Source organism: Wyeomyia smithii, chromosome 3, assembly GCF_029784165.1.
Source record: "Wyeomyia smithii strain HCP4-BCI-WySm-NY-G18 chromosome 3, ASM2978416v1, whole genome shotgun sequence".
NCBI lineage: Eukaryota > Metazoa > Arthropoda > Insecta > Diptera > Culicidae > Wyeomyia > Wyeomyia smithii.
Genome location: NC_073696.1, coordinates 184,800,549 through 184,822,210, shown reverse-complemented (window position 1 = coordinate 184,822,210; position 21,662 = coordinate 184,800,549). Strand labels below are relative to the sequence as shown.

The window sequence follows — 21,662 nt, the reverse complement described above, 5'->3', positions numbered from 1 at the left end:
CTACAACGGTCTGCCAGTAACATGTGTGGGGTTTCGGCAGATTAGCAGTGGCCTTATTCTCACTCAAATTCGTTTTTTGAAAGGCCATGCGTGTGTTTGGTTCATTTGATTAGCGCATCAATTAGTGCAATTCAGCTAAATGTTCAAAATATGCAAGAAATGGATCAAACATACGTACTTTTACTCTGAATATACTGTTACTATTATGAGCCATTGAATTGGAAACGCTGGTACGTGATCTTGATCAGGTAAACGACGATTGAAGGTGTGCACCGTTCGAGCGCAAGTAGTGAATTGCAACATAATACGATGCGCGTAGATCGATAACGTTAGTCGACATTATGACACAACATATCCTCCGGCTGTATATAAATTCGGAAATGGTGCAATGATTAAATGGAAAAGAACTCGTTATAGTTTAGCGGCAAATTGTCAATAAGGTACCACTACATGTGAAAATCATTTGTTGTAGAGAATGCACAGAACTTATTTACTGCAAATAGTTTGCAAATGATTTGAACAATAAATTAGAACAATAAATAAGAACAAATAGAAATCACGGGGATCAGGAGTCTAGTTCATTACCAAAGGCATTAGTTTGACACCTCATATATAACATTTAGGCTAAATTGCAGGTGTCACCTGTTCACATGTTTACCATATGTATGCCAAATTTTAAAAACCTGTCTTACATAAATAGTAGAATTAGATTATCATTACGACCATTTTTGACTTGTTCTGTTGCACTTGTTCGTAATTGTTGCAATTTGCATCTAGTGGCATACGTAACAGTTCGTAATTTGGCAAACAGGTTTTGGATTAAATGTTATCATTTAGGTATAGGGAGGATTCGTGATGCAATTTTTCTAGTGTATATATATAGCTCGAATTCGTATAGTAACATAATTAGTCTGTAATATTACCACGTGAAAAAACAAGATAAAGAAATAACGCTTAACATATTTTCATATGAATATACACTTTTGGGAAATTAATTTAAAACATTGACACCATGTCTTATCGAACCTAGACATTTTCAAATCGGGTTGCGGCTCAATAAATAAAATAAACCACCACAATATTATGACATAGCTCAATGTAAGTAACAAAAAATTTATGAATTGAAATACTTTCATGCTACAATGCGTCATGTTTCTTCCACAGCTCCGGTACAGCTGGACAGACAGTGGATCGTCACATCGCCCCAAAACTTTCGGTTTAGTTACATACTTTATATAAAAGCATCGGTAATAAAATTTCGTTCTTTAGTTCGCTACCTGTGCGCAATATCAGTGCAATGATTCATGATGCACGCATAGCTGTTACCGCAACAAATACGCGCCCGATACGAAATCGTGACAGCCGAAGCGCTAAACCGCGATCGCGATCGTGTTCCTGAGTCCGGAAAGCATAGAGCAGCCAAACGTAAACATCACCAGGAGGGAGGCAGGAGAAATCAAAAGCGAACTGAAGAAAACTCCAACGGTACATATCTTCAACGGGGGGCTGAGTTTGCTTCCCGTCCGGACGAAGCTGAGTCAGTTCATTCCTACCTTTCCGCCGACAAGTAACAACGAATAAGTGCGGGCGCGTTGTGTGTGATTTGTGATTATTCGAGGCAGTTTTTTGGTGTCGTGCAAAATAAAACACCACAACTATTCACCATTGGTTGCTGAAAATTTAGTGCTAGACAAACAAGCACAATAAGAAAATATCACCGTCACGATTGAAAGGAAAGAGTGTTGACCCATTTTTAAGGCATCGCGCAAGCTTAATACGCGAAAAAATCTGGTTAAAGTGAAGCTAGAAGTGATCAAAAGGAGGTACAAGAAAGCACAAATAGGCCAGTGGGTGCGTTTTAGACGCTTAAGGTTTGCTGTAAAACTTTGAGTGGACCTAATTCTGGTGTTTCCGTTTATCTTCATCATTGGGTGCTAATAGACCGAAAACTCAGGTGAGGTAAAAGTGTAGGTTAAGGTCATTGCACCGGTTGTAAAATGTTATTTCTTATTATCTGTTTCTTGTTTCGTTGTTGTATCACAACCGAAAGTTGCTCGACGGAGAAAGAAAGTGAGAAAGATATTTTTTTGTTCATTAGCTGCTAATTGGTTGGAATGTAGGAAAAGAGTATACGCATAGAGCAGCGACTGAGATTATATGAAATGGGTTGAACTCCTTATGTAACTGAGCGTATGACTCCTGCACATCATCGTAATAAAGTTATTTGTTATGCTTTGTTAAGTTCGATTGCAAACGGATGTGTAACCTTTCTATGCTGTCATAGTTGTCCATTCCAATTCCTTCCGATGAATGCACCTATAAAACTCAGGTTGTTTCTTTTCGTTTACTGGTTTATTTAACCATATGAACAAATCTCATAACATTTCTAGTACAATATTCATCATTCAACACCTAATCTTTGTAACAAATCTGAACAGAACAATTTCGAGCAAAATGTGGCAACTTTAATATTTTTTTTAATTGTCATTTTTTACTTGACTAAAACTTTGCATACTGTCAGCTAAATATGTCAACTCTCAGAATTTTTGCAAAAGACTTGTCTGGTGTGAATTGTGTGAATTTGGATGTTGCATAAATTTGCACAATTACAGAGTGTAGCATATAATCTTCAAAGGATATTTAAAATTTGCCCACATGCACATAAAACTATAAAATAAATTAGATATCGTCTTTATAAGTTTGTTTTGCTGCTGTGAGTCAAGTGTAAGTGCATTTATGTTCTTAGGTTTCTTGCGAGGGCATTAATGTTTATTTGCGATACAATAACGCAAACGGTATTTTTCTTCATATGGAGGTATCTCTACCCGATTGCGCAGAGGTAAAAACGGAAGGGATTGTGCAGATTCAATTCTGTTAAACCAGATTTCTGCGTACGAACTCAACAACAGACGATTCCAGCACATTACGCACAAGTCCGAAGTGCATTGCTCTCAAGCAGTATGGGTTCCTGAGCTCAGTGGTAATTCGCACGATAAATCCCAGATTTCCATACACCTTTGAAACAATTTGTGCGTAGTACTCACGAAATGACATCTGGCAGATTAGGAGTACACAAAGATTTTCCAAAAAAAAATTTTCACACTGTGGTTAAATACAATTTGAAATTAACTGATCATAAATCAGTTTGATTCCGAGTGACAAAATGAGGCAGATAAAAAAAAATAACGAAAGAAGCAATGGTCTAAGATTGCTCTCCTGAGGAGCATCAGCTAAATTTATCATCAAAATATTGGCTGAACACTCTCCGATATTAGAGAGTAACTATTATGCATAAGAATGTTCGACCATACATAATTTAATTTTCCAATTTTCAATTTTCATTAAAATGGAAAAGATACCCAGCACTAATGATCACACATGTACAACATTTACGATTGCGATTTTTCTATATGAGTATGAAACCATTCAGGAAATCACAGACATATGCGGTCGTAAAACAATGTATGAATTGATAACCTAAAAACGCATGGATCTCAAACATTCAATCGGCTTTTAGTATGGTCTAGTAAATAAAAAACCTCCGAGGTTTTTGAAGGTTTTTGAATCAGCGAAACCTATTACTTTTCATGTCGTGAATTACATCACTACCTAATTTATGCACTACACATTTCTGATAGTATCTGTTCCAAATGCAATCATCTGATTGCATCGTATAAGATGTGGTCTAAATATAAAATACATCAGAACTCCAATCGACGATTTTTTACCTGAAAAGTCGCTTCCAACTGCCCATACCCGTACCGGTTTGTATGCTCATAAAGCACTGACCTAGTGTGACAGATTTACGCACCCGACAGTGGTTACCAAGTCACGTACTAGTGGTGCTGTTTGACCAGGTTAAATGTAATGAAATTTCCATTTTTCGGCACGTTTCGGCGGATGTTTTGCAAAATGTCAATTTCGCAGTTGGAGATGATTTGAATTAATGTATTATTGATTCACACTGCCTTCGCGGTATGAGCTACGTTTTGATTCTAGACGTAATATTACGACAGCATGGCGGATGTACAAATTTCATATGTCATTTCGTCTTTTGAAGACAAGTTACACATGTTGGCAACTGTTCCTAGTAAAATATTTTATGAAGAAAAAAATTCACATTGTGAGGAATACTTATGTTACGAGACTGTATGTTATGTTTCAAAATTAATAGAAAACGATATTTGATGTTAATTATTGATATTGTTCTAGCAATGACTAAATTCATCGGTTACGAGCCAATATAATAAATTATCGATTTGGGATGCCTTAGTTTGAGCGTGATTGCAGTTTAAACTAAACACATTTCTCGTACGATTATAATCGACCGCCTAGCCTGTCTGAATTTAATGCTCAATACAACAGCTTTACCTGCAGAAGTGCAATCAAGTAGTTGAGATGTTTGAACAAATGGGCAAACATTTTAATCGACCATTTTTGACCTGGCTGAAACTTTACACAGATTTTTCTATGGCCTAAAGATGTCATTTTGTGTTACTGGTAATTTGTTTGTTTGATCGGTGTGGCGTCTTCAGTAAACTTGTAGAAAAAAAAATTTTGTTATTCCGAAAAAATATATACCGTCTGCCGGGGTGAGATTAAGCCACGGGGGTGAGATTAAGCCAAAACGGAAAATGTTTGTATGTTCAATTACTTGAGATTTTCAAACCCTAATACCTCAAACTCAATTCTTTATGAAACGTGACATATTTATTCACAACTTCAAACGGAATATAGATAATATCAGTGAACTGTTCCACTTAAAAATGTTTTAAAGTACGAGTGAAAAAAATGCGCAAATAACGTTATCCAAAAATGTCCCAGGAAAACCAACCCGATCAAGAAACCACATCGAAACCAAGAAACCATGTCGTCTGCAATGTGTTTAGGAAATATTATGCATTGAACCCGTGTTGGCTTAGAAAATAATGTTTTTTCAAACTGTAAACTTTTCGAGCCCTTTTGGGGTGAGATTGTGCCAAGCTATAATGAACGGTACAGTGTGCGGAATTCACATTCACGACAAAATTATATCAGTATACACCAAAACACTTGCATTGTTTACATAGGGTATGTTTTTTTTCTTCACAGCATAGGGTATGTTGTCTAACTATGATTTTATTTAAAATAATGACTAAAAGCTTAAGAAGCTTACTGTTCTCAACTGTTAGATGGAAATTTACAATGATTTATATTGCTTATGGGATGTAACAAAGTTTTGTACACCTATTCTATAGAAACTGATGACTTTTAAAGCGAGGAAGGAGGGTTGTGGGTACGTTTCCAGCGGTTTTGAGATCTCCAATGGAATATACAGTGGTCAATGACTCATAATAATTGAAACGAAAAGTCTTCTCAGGCTTTATGTCCTAACGTTTTCCCTTTCTAAGCTACCTAGAGACGCCACTATGTGTAAAGAGACTGTCTTTTTTTTTTTCTTCATAGGGGGGATTTGTTAGTAGCTTAAGTATTTATGATAAATATTATTAAATAATGAGTATGTGTGTCCAATCACAAATGGTGACTTCTCAACACTGTTAGAAATTTGTAATTTTAATTGTTAGGATTTGTTTGCTTTCGCAGTTAGGACTTATCATTCGTAGGAATTTAAACCTACTTGTCAGAAAAAAGGAAGTAAACTTACAACTAACTTAATTGCTAACTTATTGGCTATAAAGAGAGCTTATCGTAGCAATTGAGGATTGCAACGATTTTTGTCGAAAATTGTTAATAATTTTATTTGACATAGCTTCTTCTGGTTCAACACCAGTAAGTCTATGTAATTCGAGTGTACCAAACCAAGGAGGACGCTTCAAAATCATTTTCAGAATTTTATTCTGAATCCTTTGGAGCGTTTCCTTCCTTGTTGAACAGCAACTTGACCAGATCGGTACAGCATAAAAAAGAGACTGTCTATAAGCCACGATCTCATAACTGGTTACTCCAGATATCGGTTTGATCCAATCATACATTTTTTTTATAATTCATATGAAACGTAGTTTCTAGTCAATCCCCTACAGCCCCTTAATAGTCTACGTTGTTTATGGTCGTCCCTATACTTACTGTTTTATCATATTATTCATGTGGATTATTCGTAGATGCGCTACTGTTTATTTAACAGGTATTAAATTCAACCTTTTGTTTTTGGCACAATCTCACCCCATAGAAGGGGTGAGATTAGGCCAAAGGTAATTAAATTTTAGTAAAATTATAGTTTATTGCAACTTAACCATATATGCGGCAGTCGTTAACTAAACATTTAAGTGTGCTTTAACGTGATTTGAATCAAACTCATTGCCTAAATGTGTGCATTACAAGCTAAGGAACAAAAACATATCCTTTTTTGGCATAATCTCACCCCGGCAGACGGTACCGTGAAAAATTTTTCACGAAAAAGAGTTTAAGAAATTGTAAAGTTGCTACCTGAACATGCTTATTGTTTAAAATCAATATTTCTCTTTGAAATCTACAAAATGTTAGAGAAACATTGATGGTTATCCGATCATGGAAAAATGAGAAAAAATTCACAATAGTTTGTTAAATTTATGTGTTCTTTTGAGTGAAGTTTTAGATTGTATTTTTGTCGTTTAAACTTACTTTTTGAAGATCTGATTTTTCACAGAAACTACATATTGTAACCTAAACATTGTACTTGTTCGAACTTGAATTAATAAAAAGTAAAACAATAATAATTTTCTTCAAAAAACATTTTTTTGCGATTTGTTTTATCGTGTACTTTTTTTTGAAGGACAAAACTATTATTTAAAACTTTGCCGAAAACACTACACCGATTAAACGAACCTCCTGAACGCTAGAAATATTATCATTAATAGACACTCGGCCCAGGAGATAACTCCGAAACTCGGATTTCGTGCTGACATGAACAGTTTGTTTGATTGGTAGATAGGTAATATTTTCGGCGGAGTTGTTTTTCACTCATGGAGAAATTTATTAGACACGAGAGTAATGTTCTAAAAAGGCGTGTGCATTTTGGCATGGGATTTATTCAATGCATTGTAGCTCAGAAACTGTTGGTTCTATAGAAAAACTGTCTGAGGATGAGTTGTAGAGAATTATGAATGCCTTGAAAAAATTATACACGAAAAAATTTTTGTTACTGAAAGCAAATGAAAATGACCACTGAATTTTAATTTACAAAAAAAGAGTTGAATTGTCTTTAATTTTTTGACGTAGAATTATGTCTTACGGCAACATTCTGGAGGTGCGAAATACCGAAAACATCGAGAGCGTCACGTAAATTGGCCATGCTAATAACGCAGTCAGTTTTCAGCGAATTTTCTTTATTCTTGTAGCAATCGATTGGAAAATTATCTAAGCGTCCACCAAAATGCGAAAATTTGTGATTTCCTGATAATAAATATTGTACTAGAGAAAATGTAGAGTCTTATTTTGAACGCGGATTTTGACCAATTAGAGCTGAAAACAAGGCCCAATACTACATAATGTGGGTAGTTTCGAAAACCGATCCCAGACGCCATTTTGAAATTTTAGATGGTTCCGGTTTCTGGAAAATGGTATAAAATGACCTAATATGCAATCAAATATCATTTAATTTGAGTATTCCCAAAAGCGTGATGACGCCCAGAAACCTGACTTCGACCCCAGGCAAAATTTTGAAATCCATAGTTCCAATTTCGTGCGCGAATTGGCATTAAAAGTGCTGGAAACCGGCATAAAATGAGCTGATGTTATCCATTACGCGTATTTCAGTAATCGGTGAGATCATCAGAGGCCCGAAATCGACCTCAGATGCCATTTGGAAATCTAAGATGGTGGCTGCCGGTTTCTAAAAAACAGCTCAAAATAGCCGAATATGAGTGTGTGTCCAGCACCGGGTTGATATACAGAGACCCCAGATTCTCTTTAGGGCCATATTAGTGTATTATTGATAGTAATACGAGATAGATAGTGTAATATATTGATACAAAATAATCTATCGTAATCTTAGCATTCTTCCCTAACCTAACCTCTCTAACCTATTGCAAGAAATACATTAACATACGACAGACTGTCGTAATTCTACGTGAATCTTGCGGTCGTGTCTCATACACACTCATTTTTTTGAAGGAAATTTGATGTTATATCACAACATTTGATAAAAAGTCCAGGATGGAGAAATGAAGAACAATTTTATATTGAAGGTTAAATTTAAAAAAAAAAATATCTAAATTGAAAACTTTCCAAAATATTTGTATTCCAATGATTTTAAACATTTGAAATAGTAATTTTGGATTAAAAAGTTTATAACATTCAACTTCGTGAATGAACTAATTTTCAAGTTATTTCAAATTTTATTTGAGAAAATTAGAATTAGATATTGTATCATTGGATCATTGGTCGGATCATTCTCAAAAATGTTGAAATTAAAAAAATCTCCTATACTTAACTTTTAAGCAAAAAATTGTTCTACATTCCTCCATCCAGTACTCTCGAGTCTCCAAGTTTCTCCATCTATGAAAAATACTCAGTTTACCAAATACACGTGCAAAGTTTCATTCGAATCAAAAATGGTCGAAAAAGGTAGTAACCAAAAAGTAACAAAATATATGACACGCTTGTATGTGTTTCTGCAGGAGAACATACAACCTAAAACCGCAATGCATGTGTATCGAGACTTCACTCGCTGCATTTGTATGGATGCAACGATCAGGTTCATTTCTGTCCCCTTTATTGAAACATAATTAAAATCTCACCCATCAATTTCAAATGTCTAAAAAGAACACTACTGTTTCGTTCCCCAGTATTTACTCGAAATGGAAATACAATATGTAATACTGTATGATCAGAGTTGCCGGAGTTGCGAATGTTGTTCTAGACGGGCACGTGTTTTGTATATTCAAACGGGCCCTAATGAGTTTCCATGAAGCGATGAATGTGAATGTTTGTGTTATTCTTCAACGCAGTTTACAGATCGTGAAGTGATTTCAAGACGCATTTGAAGTCTGAAATCGTCAGCGCTTGCATACTGTATGACGGGAAAAATTCTGCTTGACGGCTCTTGTCATATTTTTTCTCTACTCCGTATGCGTGCAGCGAACACACACACCGGATGAATTGGAGATAGAAGAACATGTAACATGTGCAATACATGCGACGGTGTGTGTTGTTTCTTGACTGAAGATGGAAAGGGAGCGTTTTAGGGCAGTAACAAAGTTTTGCATGCGGTTGAAACGACCATTATTAGATAGTCGTACTCCCGTAACATTTGCAAAATATATGACAGCATGTTGTGTATAGAACTCTATTGCTTTTTTGAGTAACAGATTTGTTACTTAAAGGGCAATTTTACACTATTGCTTTTAAAGTAATAAGGAAAAATTTTGCGTGTACGAATACGTGTTTATTATGACACATTTGATGCTCTAGCATGTTTTAAATGTATTAGGTTGCTGCAAACCACTAATCTTATTAGGGTAAATATGTATAAAATGTGCTGGTAACTTCCTACAGTACACTCTGCTTTTTCTGGTGTAGTCTGGGACAGAAAAGGGTAGTCAGAGACAGAAAAAGTGTAGTCCAGAAAGTCAAATAAAACATTTACGGTGTCAAAAGTGTCGTTTGAGTGTAGCTATACCGCGAAAACGAAAACGACATAAGTATTAACTGGTGTTTAGCAGGCTAGTATCGTTACAGCAGTGCAGCCAGCAATCAATGGATCAATGGAAACTTTCATGGAGCCGATTCATTGGAAACATCATTGAATAATTAAAAATTAAAAAGACATTAGATTAGTTCAATTTCTCTACGTTCTTCTACGTTCTACGAGTTTGAGACCCGTTTTCTTCAACTGAAAAAATGAGTGCCACAACTTAAGCCGTTCCTTACCCTACATTTCACACATTTTTTGTGCGTAGTCAGAGTAATCATTATGCGTTTTGAGAGGACACATGGCTTGAACTTTTGCGTGTACATTTTTCCAGGAACGACAAAAATACTGTGTCCAACTTTAGTGAAGGCATCACATAAAACTAATAACCTGTTGTGTGGCTCAGATAAAAAAAAATAGATTTTGGACATTTTAATTTTTTGTTCTCATTTCACCATCACCGGATAACCATCATTGTTCAGCTAACCTTCTATAGTTTTCATAAAAAAAAACTAAGTCTTTCAAAAATGAGATCATTGAGATAACTGATTTCAAATTATTTCAATTTTTATGATATCTTTAGCCCATAGGACAAAAACAATATCGCACGCTTAGCCTTGGGGCTAATAGCGGTCTCGATCAACTAGATTAGTTGAGAGAATTCGTTATCGATATTGTTTTTGGCACATTTTGTATGTGTAGGATAAGTACAACGATACACCGTGCCCCAGTGCTGAGTCGAGAAAATTTCCAGCTCGAAAAGATCCTCGACTCGATCGGGAATCGAACCCGATATCACAACCGTGTGGGAGAGCTAGCTGACCGACATCGCTAACCACAGAGCCACGGGGACCACTGAAAAAAGCCCATAGGAACATCTATGCAAAGTTTCAACCAAACCAAGAATGACAATAAGCAGAAATAATAAAATCAGGACTTTTTTAAAGAATTTCTCCGTTGATGAATAACGCTGGTCAACACAGGTGTGGCTGAAGCTCAAACTAAAAATAATGAAAGATTATGAAAGATTATCTTAACCATTCCTGTGAATTTTGGTATGGTTAAAAAGTTTCAATCTTTCTAGGCCAATTATTTTGAGCTTGGGGACAGCATTTCTTCGTTATTGTTGACCAGTGTAATAAAATATTCGTTTATCTAATTTATGATCGGGTAACATAAGCAAAAGTTTTTGCAGGAAAATTATGTTCATGTGTTGTTTCTAACAACCTGAGGTACATTTAAGATGTTTAATCGAGTTCAATATATCCCTTGTACTAAGATGAGTATAAAACATGCTGTTTTTTATTCTAATAAAACATATGTAGAATATAAACATTAAGAGCAATGCAAAGCCTTGGTGCTACATTTTGATTCGGAACTCGACTTTCTAGTTTATTATACACAGACTTCGCAGCCAATTGTTAGGTTGACAGGACAATTGCGGGGCTAGCGCTACGATCCTACTGATATTAACAGACTCGAACCTACGACGACTGGCTTGTTAGGCCAGCATCGTACCTCGAGACCAGCTGGGAGGGAATATAAACATTATTCTTTTTAATTTTAAATTTTTCCTAAAAAAATGTTTTGATTAAACATTATATGCTCAAATGGTTACAGACTTCACGTATTACATCCAAACATTACCAGAGAACGCATTTGGTTAAGTAATTACTAAATGCTACTAAATGTTTTATCCAGAAACGCGAATAACTTGCATGAGTTTGAAACATCAATTCCTATTAATTCCAGTTTAGAATGTAGATTTTAGTTATCTTGATTCGTATATTTAGTTATGTAATATAGAATAGAGCAAATAATGCTGTAGGATATTCTATATTTTTTAAAGCGAAAGATTGGTTAACTTCAGTTCAATATATGATGAGATATAGACTCCTCGTCAGCCAGGTAAAACACCACCAAGGTTTTATCAACCGATAGAGGGCTGCATAATATTCGGTACTACTTGAAAAAAAAAATGTACCGTAAGCTGGGGTGACTTTGATCACTTTTTTGATTGTATCGCAAATATTTTCAGAATATACTGAAAACAATATTGTTTGATATTTTTAAAATAAGTACTGGCTTGCATTGAAAAAGATTCAGTCACTACTTCAAAAGCTTAGCAACAATTTTGCTGTTTTTAAATATGCTTTAAAATTTTTACACCAATCATCATTCCGGGGTGACTTTGATCACCTTATTATTTCGATGAATTTGAAGTAACACTGTGCTACTTTCACTAAATTAAACAGCCTAAAACGACTTAAGCGAGTTTATAAATGTGGGAAGCAATTTGGGGCCATTCATATTCTACGTGAACCGTTTATAATGGCGAATGTCCAAGATTCATACAAATTTTTTAGAATATATATGAATGATTATTCACTGAGAGAGAAGGTGGTCTAAAATCATCAAAAACTAGTCCACGAGGAATATGACTTATGAAATTGTCCAAATTTGCATGCTACTTCACGTCTTGGGTTTTTGTTAAGAAGAAATATGTAATACGCTGTGGAGAATATTGGGACTCAACATTGCCTCCGAGGAAAAACTTGCAAAAATAACAATAAAATGTATTGTTATAATATTTGTTCATCTTAAGAACTAATCTGGGAACAAAATAAATAAACTTTACGTATCGCAACTTGTTGTTTTGAATCTGCTTGAACCGATTGTTTGTATGCAACAAAAATCGCCAAAAATACACTTTATTTTCAATTAATATTTTAGCATGAAAAACACTCTTTAAATAGCAGGAAATGCACGGGTAGTAGCAATTCTAACATATATCCACACAATCAGTGAGCATTACGACAAATCCCAAGCACTACGAGCGCTTATTTACCACATTTTCAAAAAAGAGGTACAGTGATCAAAGTCACCCCAGTTTACGGTATCAAAAATTAATCTTGTGTTGGTTTATTGATTAAAGATAAATGATCTTTGAAACTTTTAATAGACAAGTTAAACTGTGTATTTGATTTGAAATAGTTTCCGGTAAAGGTGTTTCATGTGCATACCTGCTAGCATTTAGAAATTGTATCTTGTTATCAATTGTTTGTTGAATTATTTTATAATGAAGCAGTAACTTTCTCCATTTATATTTATATCCGAGACAATATTGTACCAGCTTATGTTTATTTAAAAAGCTATTTAGCTTCGCCTTCCCCGAAATGATAACTTCATATTATTGACTGCCAATGTTGTTGTTTCCCTATCTCACTAGACCGGTCAACACGTGCGTTCAGCTGCATCAACGACGGACAGCGAAGTTCTCTTTCTCCTTCTACATGATGCACTGTAGGGAGCGGCTCGTTCACGATCGAAACCAATACCAACGAAACACCCACATACAGTGAGAGGACGATAAGCTTTCCGACTGAAGCATTTCACCCATTCACACTCCACCCGAAGCTGTAGTTGTTTCATGTGTAGATTTGATAACGTCCTACAAACTTCAGCATGAGTGAACTGGTAGGAGCCGCCTTCGGGTCAGTAGCAACGGCGGCTACAAGCGTAGGATGGTTTGTGCCTATGCTAGTGGCTGCTATTGCCTACTTTCAGTATGAAGAATTTATGGACCCAGAGGCGAGGGTGATAGACGTGCCTACGGATGCGATGTTGGATAAATATGATTTCATTATAATAGGCGCCGGTTCAGCTGGTATTTTACGATGTTTTCGTAGTTTGATTGTTGTTTGTAGCTTTAATGTTTCGTATTCGATTGCAGGAGCGGTACTAGCGAACCGGCTTACAGAAGTTGAAAATTGGAATGTTTTAGTGTTAGAAGCCGGTGGAGATGAGACTGAGATTTCTGAAGTGCCGCTGATGGCTGGATATTTGCAGCTTAGCAAATTAGATTGGAAATATAAAACAGAGCCGTCAGGAAAATACTGTTTAGGTAAGAAAATTTAATGTATACTTGTTATATAATGTTACTATTTTTTTTTTTTTTAAATATTTAAGCTATGATCGGAGGACGTTGTAATTGGCCTCGTGGAAAAGTGTTGGGTGGCTCGAGCGTTTTGAACTACATGCTTTATCTGAGAGGCAACAAAAAGGATTACGAAAATTGGGAAGCATTAGGCAATACTGGTTGGAGTTATAAGGATGCTTTGTATTATTTTAAGAAATCAGAGGATAATACCAATCCATACCTGGCCAATACTCCATACCACTCAACAGGAGGATATTTGACCGTCGGCGAAGCACCTTATCACACACCGTTAGCAGCTGCTTTTGTGGAAGCAGGTGTTGAAATGGGATACGATAACAGAGATTTGAATGGTGCCAAAGCAGCCGGATTTATGATAGCCCAAGGAACGATACGAAGAGGTGGAAGATGCAGTACTGGAAAAGCATTTTTGAGACCGGCGCGACTGCGACCTAACTTGCATGTAGCCATGTATTCACATGTAACTCGTATTATGATTGATCCAGTAACAAAAGTAGCTTTCGGAGTCGAGTTTATCAGAGATAGAAAGATTCATCATGTCAGAGCGACGAAAGAAGTTATACTTTCCGCGGGAGCGATCAATTCTCCACAAATTCTAATGCTCTCAGGTGTAGGACCGAAAAGTGAGCTAGCAAAACATAGAATACCGCTGATTAACGATTTATCTGTTGGCGAAAATCTGCAAGATCACGTAGCATTGGGTGGTCTTACATTTATGGTTAACCAGCCAGTTTCAATTGTAGAAAATAGATTCCATTCGATGTCAACTGTATTACAGTACGCAGTCTTGGGACAAGGACCGCTCACCATCCTGGGAGGTGTTGAAGGATTGGCGTTTGTTAATACAAAGTACGTGAATGCGTCAGATGATTTTCCGGACATTGAGTTTCATTTTGTTTCGGGATCAACAAATTCCGATGGAGGAAATCAGTTGCGCAAAGCTCATGGTTTGACTGACACTTTCTATAACGCAGTTTACGCACCTATCAACAATATGGATTCTTGGAGTATCATACCGATGTTGCTTCGTCCCAAAAGCGCGGGTCAGATCAAACTCCGTAGCGGGAACCCATTGGATTATCCATATATCTATCCAAATTATTTCGATGACGAACTCGACATGAAAACTCTTATAGAAGGTGCGAAAATAGCGTACGCTGTGTCCAGAACACAGACAATGCAAAAGTATCAATCAACACTTAGCGCCTACAAATTTCCCGGTTGTTCACACATAAAGATGTTCACCGATCTCTACTGGGAGTGCATGATACGTCACTATACGAGTACTATTTATCATCCTGTAGGCACCTGTAAGATGGGGCCATACTGGGATAAAACAGCGGTTGTGGATCCACAGCTGCGTGTGTACGGCGTACGAGGGCTCCGAGTTATCGACGCGAGCATCATGCCAAATATAGTTAGTGCCAACACCAATGCGCCGGTTATTATGGTAGCCGAAAAAGGAGCAGACCTTATAAAGGATTTCTGGATCAAGAGAAGTGTTGTTAAATAAGTGCTAAGCGAAAATGTTATACCTGTAAATACTGTGGAGGTAGAAAATATTTATTTATTATCTTTTTAAACTTGACGAGTGCAGTTAAAATGTGTCATGAATTATCTATAAGCGATAAAAATTATTGCATAAAGTGTGCATGAAATAAAGATATAATTGTGATTTACGGATTGAACACAGGTGAAATAAATCGTTCAGTTATTAATTACCCCTATCTTATAAGTAGAGCGTTACAATGGCTGAGATATCGAATAACAATTTGTTAGAATTAGTACGTTTATTCACAGCATCCATTCAAAATTAAGGAGTCTACAAGCACCAAAAGTTTTAAAGGATAAAGTTTGTTTAAAAACGCTCGAAAAAAGAAATTGGATTTTTAATGTAAATAAACTTTGTACCAAAGTTATACTTTAACTTGTCAGTTGTATTTAAAATTATACGTGCTACACGGTGCTAAATTCGGTTGCTTCAACAGGTCTGGCAAATGAGCAGCTTTGATTAAATCTGCCCCTTTTTCTCCGATCATTATTACCGCTGCATTTGTGTTCCCGGTAACAATTGTGGGCATAATTCCGGCGTCAACTACTCGTAATCCACCAATCCCATGCACTCTAAGCTGATCGTCAACCACAGCCATCGGATCGCTTTTGGGGCCCATCATGGTTGTTCCGACGGGGTGATAAATGGTTTGAGAAAAATGACGCACGAGACATTCGTAGAAATCATCGCCCGTTCTGCCGCTGCATGTTGCGTGTGATTCCGTTTTATATATTAGGGTAGCATTCAACGCTTGCAACGCAGGAGTATGCGCCAACCGAAGACAATATTTAAGACCTTCAATCTAAAAATCTACATTGTTTAAATTATGTTTATAAACCACAAACAATTATCATATTTACCAGAATATCTATATCACGACGTACTGCAAAGTAATTTGGATAAATCTTAATCTTATCGTATGGATTTTTGCTTCTTAACTCTAGATGTCCACGGCTCTGTGGTCTCATCAGAAGCGGCATGATGAGAAACGAATCGTGAAAAACCCACCGCTCGAAGTTCGTTGCATAATACTTATGGGAAAGTGCTGCTCCGTAGGCTGCCCAGGTTCCCCCGTCCGCAAGCTCTGACTGGGCAGACATGAAAATTTGAATGTCAGGACGGGTGCTACCGACCGGTTCGTATTTTGTGTTTATGAACCCCATCACTTGACAAGATGGCATATTCATGAATATTCCACTATTGTTGAAAATAAAATCACGTATGGCCGGTCCTGAAACGGACTGAATCAATGATATCGACAGTGGCCCTGTATTATTTGGATTGCTAATCAAAAATGTTATGCCACCAGTTGCAACGTGATCCTGAAGATTTTTTCCAACTCCCGGCGAATCGTGGATAACTTCAATGTCGTGAGCTTCTAACTCCGCTTTTGCCCCAACACCGGAGATCATCAGCAGTTGAGGAGTGTTGAGCGACCCAGCTGATAAAATAACCTCCTTCAATGCTAATACGTAATGTAGTACGTTTTGTTTTCTGAACAGAACCCCATATGCTCGTTTGTCCTTTGGGTCGATTAATATTTTTTCGACCATAGAATGCATTGACACATGAAAATTTTTTCTCCTCCATACCGGTCGTAAATATGCTTTAGCAGTGCTGCACCGTAAACCATCTCTAATCGATCCATGTAGAGGTCCAAACACATTCTGGGAGGGACCGTTCATCTCATCAGCAATGGTTTGATTCATCTGTTTAGCAGCTTCGAAAAAATATTGCATCAAAACAGAACGATTTCTAAACAACTCTACAGTCTGAGGTCCGGTAGTTCCATGATATGGTTGATTTGCAATTTTCGGATCGCGTACATTTTCCATCTTTACAAAATAGGGTAAAACATCTTTCCAACTCCAACCAATATTTCCGAAACTTTCCCACTCATCGTAGTCCGCGGGATTACCACGAATATACATCATGGCATTTAACACTGAAGACCCACCTAGAACTTTCCCCCTAGGCCAAGCACATTGATTGTTCTCCATTCCTTGACAAAAATTGGGGTTCGGTTCCGTCCTAAACTTCCAGTCTAAATTCGATCTTTGCAACGTAGGATACAAATATGGCAAATCTGTGAGGTAGGTTTCATCTTGACCTGCTTCAAGCAAGAGTACGTTCCAGCTGCAGACTTCCGAAAGCCTTGCTGCTACTGCTGCCCCAGCACTTCCTGCTCCAACTACTACAAAATCGTACACATCGTATATAAACTGTGGTGGAATGTCTTGAACTCGATTTTGGTAATCTACAATATCAGTTCGCTGCAGCCAAATTATCGCATCTAACAGCAAGAGCATGACAATGCTTCCCGGGCGAGTATATATTATGCGCAAAAGTGCACCATGTGCATCTACCGGTCCCATTTTCACTACGTGTTTGCACTCTTTCCGCTCTTTACGCTAGTCCGATCGAAACTGAACGCATGTCGCCTTGTAATGTATCGTGGGTTACGATCATTTTTGCTGTCGCAGGCAATCACACATAACGGCTGACTGCTGAAGATCGTTGATTGGTATTCTTACACTCGAAAATGGTTTTAATTATTTGCTGTGTAGTACTCTTCGGCGTTTTAAAATTGCATTTCAATATGTTTTCAGTAAAAAATAAACGGAAGCGTTAAATCAAATTATAAACATTACACGCTATACGCAAACTCAATAAACCATTGTTTCCTAATGTACTTGTAATATAAGAGTAGCTTTAATTTACTACCCTCAAATATTTTCGGGTCCCTTTAGTAGCTGTGGTAGAGTAGTTGATAACGTGTAGTATCTATGCTAGGTGTGTCAATATGTCTTAATGGATGAAGTCGACTTATAACAAAATGTGTGTACTGGTTATGATTATGAATAACTATCATTTTTTAAGCTGGTATGCACTGAATTTATGTTCCATAAGCATTCACAGCCATCTTTATCTCACAACACAAGAAGCTGTTTTTCTCCCGACCTTGAAGAATTTATAAACAATTTGCTCATATGTTGGTCACCAAAAATTATCATTTCTTCGAAACCTCAAAACCATCTTAAACCACCATTGGAAAGGGAGTGAAAAGGGGTATTGTTTTGCATATCTGCATACTCTTGTTTTAGGCGACATACATCTTTGATTTCAACATATTTTATGTAAAACAGCATAAGCTTTTTAATGGTGCAAGAATTTTCAAGGTAGGCACTTGTTCGATTTATCCTAAGAAATCGAATATAGCGGCCAAATTCAAAATGGCGAGTACAAACTTCGATGTTTGCAAAAGATTTGAAAAGAAAAACGAAGGGCCCATAAGAAGTATTAATTTTCAGTTAACAAGAGATTTACCAATTTGATTGCCCAAATGCAGTTTCTTCATTTAATCAACATTGGCTTTCAAACAAACATAATTTATTGTATTGCGCCGTGTCAAATAAATGTTGTGTGAACAAAAAAAAACATAATTTGAATCACTTTGCTCATGTGGCAAAAGGATTGCGCCTACAGGACTGTAAACGAGAAAAACTACCTTGAGGATTGTTTACAGAAGCGTCTGCTTTCTCTGTTGAAGCAGCACGAGGGATCTACGATCTTCTGGCCGGATCTAGTTTCGTATCACTATTTAAATTATGTACTACAGTGGTACGAAGCCATCGGGATCACTTTCGTACCTAAGAACATGAACACCCCAAACACACCGGAGCTAAGGCCTATCGAAAAATACTAGGATATTATGAAACAGGTACTACGAAAGCATCCCAAGGAGGTCAATTCTCAGGAGGGCGTGAAGAAAAAGTGGAGTGGAGAATGGAGGAGTTAAGCGTAAGGTGTGGGCGTACGGTTGTGGCGGAAATCGCGATGTATACTTTCAAAGAACCGCGTCAGCCGACGTTCTCGGGTTTTGGCAATAGACAAACAGCTGGACACTACGAGCTGTGGATGCTTTTTCGCGCGCGTTGTAAGCAGTGGATCGTGGTGTTTTTCAAAAAAAATACTGAACGTTCGTTCGTTTTCGAAATAAGCGTCATTCGCGCGCAACACTGTTCGATTCCGTCAATTACCACGGTGATATAAAAACACAAACCTTCCTTTCTACCGCAGTTGCGGCGACTCAGAGATAAACTCGGTCTGACCGTTTGACCGAAGATCGCTCCCGTTGCTTTTATAATACCGCGTATACCTTTCAAAATTCGTCTGTGCAGTTGCATTTTCGAGGCTACTTAGGAATAATAAAAAACACATATTTTAACATTTTGATGCTTCTGGTGGGGAATAGTATTAGCGCGCGTTCCCAGCGTATTCGTATAGGCCAGCGTATGCTCATCGTTCATCTTCGCAATGAGTCAACTTCGCGCGCAACATTGTTCGACTCTGTCACATACCACGGTGACATAACCCTTCCTTTCCGTCACAGTCGTGGAGATGCAGAGGTAAGCTCGGTTTTCAACAACAACGACTGTCAAATCTCCTTACTTACAACATCCTTCCTCACCCTAACGATCGTAAGGACGTGGCCGGCGCCGTTTTCGATCCACAGCGGTACTACTAAATTGTTGTACATTGGCAAACTAATCTCAAGTAGCATATACGTGGTTCCTTGTGCAACTTCACTAGCTCAGAACGATCACAGAGGAGCAACTACGAAACTGTCTGTGTACAATTTGATGTGAAATACCCTATAATAAGCAGAAGATCAAGTTCCGAATCGGGAATTTGCACCAAGGTTTGGCTTTACTTTTAAGGTATTGAGGATCAGCCCGTTCTTTTGACACTAATGTGTTTCAAATCGGTTACGAAATTTCTGAGATACAGTCAAATCCCTCTATTACGACAATTTATATAGCGACAAATCTCTCTATAGCGACATTCTCAATGATCCCTTTTGCTCTATATTCATAAAAATTATTCGTTTTATTACGACATTTCTCTATAACGACGGTCCCTTGCGATGTCGCTATAAAGCGATTCAACTGTAATAGAGTTTCGTGGTTTTCACATTTTAATAAGGAGTGTATCGAAAAGTAGTCTGAAACATTCAAACAACAAATTAAAACTGAGAACAGAAAGTTTTTACTCAAGTGAATTTTATTTAAGAATATTAATTTTGCATAGCAATGAAATGAAAAAATCAAGCTTATTGTTGATTTCTAAAAAAATGACCGAACCTAAATCCACTCATAAAATTCTGCACAGTAGTCTTTGTTTGGACGATGCACAGCTCTGAATTATGACATATTTTTAGGAACTGTACCTTCCTTCTTGAACTTTGCCTTGACAACTGCCCAGTGACGTCCAATAGGCCACAGCTGGGGACAGTTAGGTGGGTTGAGGTTTTTTTCGACGAACATGATGTTGTTTTCCGAAAACCATTGTAGAGTAGATTTGGATGCCAAATCCGGCCAGAATAAAGGAAGAACCTCGTGCTTGCTATTAAGTGAAAGTAATCTCTTCCTCAAGCATTCTTCTACATAAATTTGAGCATTTATGGTCCCTTTTGTGAAAAAAAAATGATCGTATGCCACACGTGCGTGGTTTGTCAAATGAGCACTTTTTGGCCGAATTTTTCCATAGCGACAGTCGTATCCGCAAATGTTACACTTTCTCCAATCGATTTCGTAGCGTTCTGGAATCTTCTATGACGTATGTTTCGTCATCCATAAAAATGCACTCTTTGGTATTGTTCAAAACACGCTCATATAGTTTAAGACCTGGTGTTTTAGCGCGATCGTGCTGCTCCGGTGTTTTTGGCCACTTTTTGCTTTTTATAGGTCTTTGGATCATATCTCTGTTTAATCTACTGAATCATACCAACACAGGTTTGGGCTTCTTGGCCAAATCACGAATAGGCGCAGACATGTTCTTCTGAATATAATTTACAAATTTTCGGTCCATTTCGGGATTAGCTGGTCCAAGTTTTCGTCCACTGCTGCTGAAATCTTCGAAAGAACACCGAGCTTTGCGCCGATTCGTTTAACACTTTCTGAACAAACTTTTAATGTACGTAGCACCCTTTTGGGTGCACCAATTGTGCAGATTTTTTATTAGTTTCCAAATCAATCCGCGACATTTCGAAAACAACTTTCAGACCGCCACTAAATGACTTGAATTTGGATTTTTGATATGTAAACAAAGGGTGCTCTGATTATACGACAAAAAAAAATCACCTGTTTATGTGTAATATCGTGTTAAATGTTCAAGACTACTTTTCGATACATGCCTTAGAAACCTATGGGAAACTAGACTCCTCATTCGACATTGAGAAAAGTGAGGTTGAGGTGCGTTACACATGAAATCGTGAAGTTTTGAATCATGGTTCACCTTGGTCAATCCGTTTCGTGGTCTTCAGATTGATGCTGTCTACACGAACTTAAAAGCTGCTTTCGATCGTGTTAATCATGGATCACTTTGTGCCAAACGCGACGCGCTCGAAGTTTCAACTGGATTGAAAAAAATGCTCAGTTCTTATCTACGCAACCGACAGATCGCTGTTAAGTTGGGAACGTCGCAATCCGACTGGCTCAGCAAAAATCCTGGCGTTCCTCAGGGCAGTATTCTTGAGCCACTGC

The 21,662-nt window shown here is 37.3% G+C and overlaps 3 protein-coding genes across 7 annotated transcripts in view; 1 reads left to right on the top strand and 2 right to left on the bottom strand.

The window, feature by feature from the left end:
* Window positions 1-21,662, bottom strand: part of LOC129727325 (flotillin-2) — a 380,442-nt gene that overhangs the window by 30,645 nt on the left and 328,135 nt on the right. The gene's annotated exons all lie outside the window — the stretch shown is intronic.
* On the top strand, window positions 832-16,137 carry LOC129727317 (glucose dehydrogenase [FAD, quinone]). Its single transcript, XM_055685040.1, has 5 exons — window positions 832-1,098; window positions 1,165-1,954; window positions 12,837-13,274; window positions 13,341-13,511; window positions 13,577-16,137. The coding sequence occupies exons 3-5, from the start codon at window positions 13,073-13,075 to the stop codon at window positions 15,076-15,078; spliced, it is 1,875 nt and encodes a 624-aa protein (XP_055541015.1). The 5' UTR covers window positions 832-1,098; window positions 1,165-1,954; window positions 12,837-13,072; the 3' UTR covers window positions 15,079-16,137.
* On the bottom strand, window positions 15,178-17,720 carry LOC129727314 (glucose dehydrogenase [FAD, quinone]-like). The gene is made up of 2 exons (XM_055685026.1): window positions 15,978-17,720; window positions 15,178-15,919 (listed from the first exon to the last, which is right to left on the bottom strand). The coding sequence occupies exons 1-2, from the start codon at window positions 17,490-17,492 to the stop codon at window positions 15,497-15,499; spliced, it is 1,938 nt and encodes a 645-aa protein (XP_055541001.1). The 5' UTR covers window positions 17,493-17,720; the 3' UTR covers window positions 15,178-15,496.